Source organism: Bos grunniens, chromosome 16, assembly GCF_055505025.1.
Source record: "Bos grunniens cultivar Pamir isolate PY7600 chromosome 16, Bosgru_T2T1.0, whole genome shotgun sequence".
Lineage (NCBI taxonomy): Eukaryota > Metazoa > Chordata > Mammalia > Artiodactyla > Bovidae > Bos > Bos grunniens.
Window position 1 is genome coordinate 37,143,333 of NC_141180.1, and position 6,003 is coordinate 37,149,335.

The following is a 6,003-nucleotide window of genomic DNA, read 5'->3' on the forward strand; positions in this document are numbered from 1 at the left end:
AGGTGGTATCTAGTGGATAGAGACCAGGGAGACTGCTAGATACTCTACAACACATATGACTACCCCCAGCAGAGAACTGTCCAGCCCCAGAAATCCCAGTAGTGCCAAGACTGAGAGACCCCTTGTGAGAGGATGGTAAACAGGGGAGTGGGTGCTTGCGTTTGCATTACAAAGGTCATTCCAGGTAGGGGGCGGGAGTGGGGGGACCCAGTGCACTGATCTGCTCCCCCCACAGGAGGGTCTCCGACGTGCACCCAGTGTGAACGCTATCCAGTCCTGGGATTCTGTGTGTATCCAGGCAGTTTATGAAAACTTCCTGTTGTGGGGCAGGAGCATCCAAGCTGAAGGCCTTTTAGTTATTGTATAGTTTCTTCCGTGTTTATAAGTTTACAAATGTGGGAATAATGGAGGGACTTCCCTGGTGGTCCAGCGGCTAAGACTCCAAGATCCTGATGCAGGGGGTGTGGTTTCAATCTGTGGTCCAGAACGGAGATCCACATACCGCAACCAAAGATCCTGCATGCAGCAACTAAGACCCGGCACAGCCAGATAAGAACCCAAAAAAGAAAGAATAGAGTCAAAATAACAGCATTTGGAGACCACAGTGGTAACAAAGGGCACTTAAACTTACCACCCTGTGAGATTCTTGGCAGATTTTCCTTCAGTGTTTCCTTAAAGCGTGTTTGTATTATAATTGTACTTTACATGGAATTTCATCTTGCTCTCCACTTTAAGCACTTCCCCATGTCTTACTGCCTTCATGACTCTTTCAATCTAGTCTGTGTACCATCCGTCTGCATGTGTAGACACATGGATGGTTTTGATTCTATTACAGTCATATTTTCCTCTTTGGTGAACACCTTCCATCTAGCTCTTCTCAAAGGTAGATCGAAGACTCTGAGCACTTGTCTGCGAGTTGGGACAGATGCGCGTGCCATCCTGTGGGCCTGTGGCCCCACGTAGCTGATGGGCCTGGCCTCACCGTGGACAGGACTCAGCCAAACCCAGACCAAGGAGGACTATGGCGCCTCCCCGTGTACTTTCTCTTTATCATCCTTGTGACTCGGGGGCAGCAGGCAGGCTCCTCAGCATGTGGCGTGACGGCCTGTCATTGGTCTCCTTTGTGCAGAGTGCGAGGCTCCAAGCAGATGAACACGCTCCAGTGTGCCCGCTATGTTTACCAGACGGAAGGCATCCGCGGCTTCTACAGGGGATTAACTGCCTCGTATGCTGGGATTTCGGAAACCATCATCTGTTTTGCTATTTATGAAAGCTTAAAGAAGTATCTGAAAGAAGCTCCGTTAGCCTCTTCTACAAATGGGACTGAGAAAAATTCCACAAATTTTTTTGGACTTATGGCAGCTGCTGCTCTTTCTAAGGGATGCGCCTCCTGTGTCGCTTACCCCCACGGTAGGTCCTGCCTGGCCTTCAGGCGCGGTATGGTGGCCATTGGTGTATGTCAGTACTCCCAGGCCTCTGGGGTTCAAATGGAGATGCAGGTACCTGCGGGTGATGCAGGGTAGCTGAGTCCCAGCACAGCCGGCTTCAGCTCGTGCGTGCAGGTCATGCGGGCGGTGGGGGCTCCGCTTTCCTTGGCTCCACCTGATTGTGGCCAACACTCGGCAGAATGTGAGCCGTGTGTTGTGGAACATCTGATGTTTTCAAAGAAACAAAAAAAATCTGGATTTTATTTAAAATTCATCAAAAAAAAATGATATGGGAGCCAAGCTTTTTAAAAAAAAAAAAATTCTCTCAGCTTCTACCTTGAATGGAATGCTGAGGAAAGCTACTTTGGGTAAGTTTATTTTGTAAGGAATTCATAATAGACCTCATGTTCTACTGAACTACTTTTTAAAAAAAACAGCTCAGTTTATTGTGCCATGAAAAACAGGTTTTGTTTTCCAGCGCCTGCTGCACGGTCAGCTGTGGCATTGCACACGGCCAACTTGCAACAGGCCACTCAGGCCCCGTCATGTGCTGGGGCACCGAGCAGCCCCACGGGCTCTTGGGGAGGGGGTCTGCCACTCCCCACGTCACATGCCCTGAAGTCCGCTTGACGGGCAGTGCCAGGTGTCTTGCCGCAGGGGCCAGGGTGAGGCCGGGCCAGGTGGGCAAGACTCTGAGAAAGGAGGAGGTGGTTTTTTAAGCTGGATGGAGTGGAGAAGGATCCTAGTAAGAGGAGAAAGTTGGGGAGTACATGGGAAGAAAGCCTTGTTGGAGATACCACTCACTATACTTAATATAAATTAGGCCTTCAGAGAAGTGACAGCGTTTACTTAAGAGTAGAAAATGATAAACTGTCTTAAAATTGTCTCATTCAAATGAAACTTTTATTTTTCTAATCCTTTAGAAGTCATTTGGCACTCTTACCCCTTAGAAGTATACATAAGTCTTGGGACAATTGACCAATTCCTAGAGTTAGAAAATGTTCTGAAAAAAACTCTTCATGGTCTGTGTGGCTGCCCCATCTAAACAGAGCTGAGAGGGCACAGAGCCACCGTTGCACATTAACCTGTGTAAAGCTGGGTGCTTTGCTGTCTCTCCATGCACCCTTTGGAAGTTCAGTTCGCTCATAGCCTGAAATGCGTGTCTCTTCCTGCAGAAGTCATCAGGACGCGGCTCCGGGAGGAGGGCAGCAAGTACAAGTCCTTCATCCAGACTGCTCGGCTGGTCTTCCGGGAAGAAGGCTACCTGGCCTTTTATAGAGGACTCTTTGCCCAGCTCATCCGGCAGATACCAAACACTGCCATTGTGTTGTCTACCTATGAGTTAATTGTGTACCTGTTAGAAGACCATGCTCAGTAACAGGCCAGAAAACTGTGCTCTAGAAGAATAAAACTGAGAAACCCTAGAGAATTTTTTTTTTTTTCCATTGACATGTAGAATGTTTGAGACCGAAACAGGAAAGCCATAGAGTATGTGGCTCGCATCACCTGTTGGACATTTCCTTTTGGATTCATGCTTTCTGGAAGGTTTAAATTCATTAACGTTAACAGTTAATTATAACTACTTTTGGTTGGTGTTTGTGTTTGTTTGTTTTTTTAACTTAAGAGAATACAGGATTAAGCAGCCAGTAAATTAAATCATGGTATTTAATTTAAGTATAAATTTGGTTTGTGTCCTCTTTTATATCCACCTTATGGTAAACTGTAGCTAACGACTTCAGTTAAGCATAAGCTTAGAAACACAGAGAAAAACTAAAAGTACAGTTGTTTTCTAATATGTTAGATCCTGCTCTGATGGAAAGATAAGAAGTGTCCCAGCTTGGTGGCACCAAGCAGACCAGGACAGACCTCCCAGCTGGTCTCCTTTCTTCATTTCTAGATCATCTGAGCTCTCCAGCTGCCAAGTTAAAAAAAAATAAATACACCTTCCTGACACTAGATATTTTAACCTATAAGCCTTTTCCAGTGGTAAAGAATCCACCTGCCAGTGCAGGAGACAACAGAAGACTCAGGTCTGATCCCTGTGTCGGGAAGATCCCCTGGAGGAGGAAATGGCAACCCACTCCAGTATTCTTGACTGGGAGAATCCCATGGACAGAGGAGCACAGAGGGCTTCAGTCCATAGGGTCACACAGAGTCGGACACGACTGAGCAACTGAGCGTACACAAACCTTTCCCAGAAGTTATCCTCTATCCCCAGTTTGAACCAAAGGCAAGGGTTTATATTATTTTGGCCACACCGCACAACATGTGGGATCTTAGTTCCCTGACCAGAGAACAAACCCATTCCCCTTGCATTGGAAGCTCGGAGTCTTAACCAATGGACCACCAGGGAAGTGCCAAAGGCAAGAGTTTTAAAGAACAATTTACCAGCTTCCTTGCCTCTGGGTGTGTGTCCCCAGGTTCAGCCTAGTCAAGCCCAGGTACCTTGTGAGAGCGTTGGTCGCCTCCCGAGTTGGCTGTGAGTGTGGAACGTGGCTAGCGAGCAGCAGACCTGCCCTCTGGGGTCTTCAGCCCTGTTGTGGGGGCTCCACCACTGGAGAAGAGGGGCAGGGTGCAGGATTGACTGCCTGCTCCTCCAAGAGAGCCCCCTTCTATCCTGGTAGGAGGCACTGGTAATGCTGAAATACCCTAGTACAAGGTTAGAAGGCCTGGAAATGAGAAATTACCAGAGTTTTAAACCACCCCCATTTATAAAGGAACTTTAATAAACAACAAAAAGATAGTAAGAAGGCAGGTAAGATCTATGTAGAGTCTTCCCATTAGCCCTTTCACTGCAGTCTGTATGTATTATACATTAAGGTTATTTTTCAACCTGAATGTTTAGAAAGATAATTGATTCTAATCATGGATACCTTGTAGCTTCAGTTTCAGTGGCAGATGTTCTGGTAGGGATGAGAGGAGAATATTTTCAAATTGAAATACAGTTAACTTTTGTTCACTTTTGGTCATAAAGGAGGTTGGTTGGTGTTTCTGAGCCCTCTGGTATAATTTGCTCCAACTGTCAACACTAAATGGAAATCAAAATAAATGACTTTAGTCAAGTTCTATAGTGCTTGACAGCAAAGAGATTTCTATTCCACAAGCTCATTTTAACTGAGCAACATCTTCCTATTTTAATATTCATAGGAAAATCTGAGGGGGCTTCCCTGGTGGTTCAGCAGTAAAGAATCCACCTGCAATGCAGAAGACACAGGTTCGATCCCTGGGTCGGGAAGACCCGTGGAGGAGGAAATGGCAGCCCACTCCAATATTCTTGCCTGGAGAATCCCTCAGACAGAGGAGCCTGGCAGGCTACTAGTCCGCAGGGTTGCAGAAGAGTTGGACATGACCGAAGCAGCTTGAATGAAACCCTGGTAGTTCCCTGGTGGTCCAGTGGTTAAGAATCCATCTGCCAATGCAGGAGATGTGGGATCCGGGAGGATTCCACATGCCTTAGGGCAACGAAGCCAGGTGCCACACCTACTGAGCCTGTGCTCTGTGTTCTGCAGCAAGGGAGGCCCGAACACCTCAACCAGAGAGCACCATCCACTCACCGCAATCAGACAAAGCCCATGCAGCAACATAGCTAGCACAGCCAAATTAATTGTTTTTTAGAAAAAAGTCAGGTTGCTTAATATCCACTAGGTGGGTATGAGAATTTTTGGAGGTAATTCTTATACATTCTTGAAGTGGTAAATTTGATGTTGAGCTGACATCCTTTAGTTCTCTGCTTGTTTCTGCACCAGGGCATTGAAATGAAAGAAATGTTGAGTACCAGGAGTACAAGCAGGGAGAGAACAAGCAGGGAAAAAGCAATGCTTTCTCTGTAAAGGGGTTATTGGATTTTAAAGTGGGAAATATCACTGAGCTGCTAATGGAGAAATCCCATGATTGATTGCTCTCTTCTCCATAAGCTTAATCATGGAGATTTCACCATTTTTCAGTAGTCCTGTGGCTTACCCATCGTTTACCTGTTTTTGTGCCAAGCAGTATGTGAGGTGCTACTTAATTTCTCATTAACAACCTTGTGAGGCATGTAGTTTCGTGGACATTTTACAGACGTGAGAGGCACTGAGGCTTGCCTCACTTGCTGAGGTAACTCGTGGTTTGTGCTGCTTGTTGAGTAGATGCATGTCGGGAGGAAGGGGCCGCAGAGCCTGTTCCATTCCATTCGCTTAAAGATGATGATGTTCAAGATGAGCTTGTACTAGGCATGCCCAGTGCAGAACAATGGGGTGCATTTTCTGTCCACATACATCACAGAGCCCTTCGAGGGGAATGTCATGCCAGCAGTCTTCCTTGGAAAGAGAATGGTGCTTAAATGCAGCATCTCACATTTTGAAGGGAAGTTTCACTGATATTCATTTATGGTGAAAGCAAAAATGTGGGAAAGACTTCCAAGACAGTGGAGAATCCACCAGACTCATCACTGCCCTGCCTCTGCAATTCCTGGTGAAGGCTCAGATCTAGGATGTGGGACAGATTGACCAGCAACAGGAGTCAAAGGTAACTGCTGCCAAATCACCCAATACAGTCCAGGACAGTAAAGACTCTAATGTTAACCTCAAAACATAAA

At 46.4% G+C, this 6,003-nt stretch overlaps 1 protein-coding gene across 2 annotated transcripts in view; it reads left to right on the forward strand.

Moving 5' to 3' along the window:
• Nucleotides 1-3,108, forward strand: part of SLC25A33 (solute carrier family 25 member 33) — a 30,177-nt gene extending 27,069 nt beyond the window's left edge. For both annotated transcript variants that reach the window (XM_086344342.1, XM_086344343.1), the window contains 2 exons: nucleotides 1,130-1,410; nucleotides 2,603-3,108. In XM_086344342.1, the coding sequence (XP_086200468.1) occupies nucleotides 1,130-1,410; nucleotides 2,603-2,805 (484 nt within the window). In that variant the 3' untranslated portion in view covers nucleotides 2,806-3,108. The remainder of the gene's footprint in view (nucleotides 1-1,129; nucleotides 1,411-2,602) is intronic.
• The last annotated feature ends 2,895 nt before the right edge of the window (nucleotides 3,109-6,003 follow it).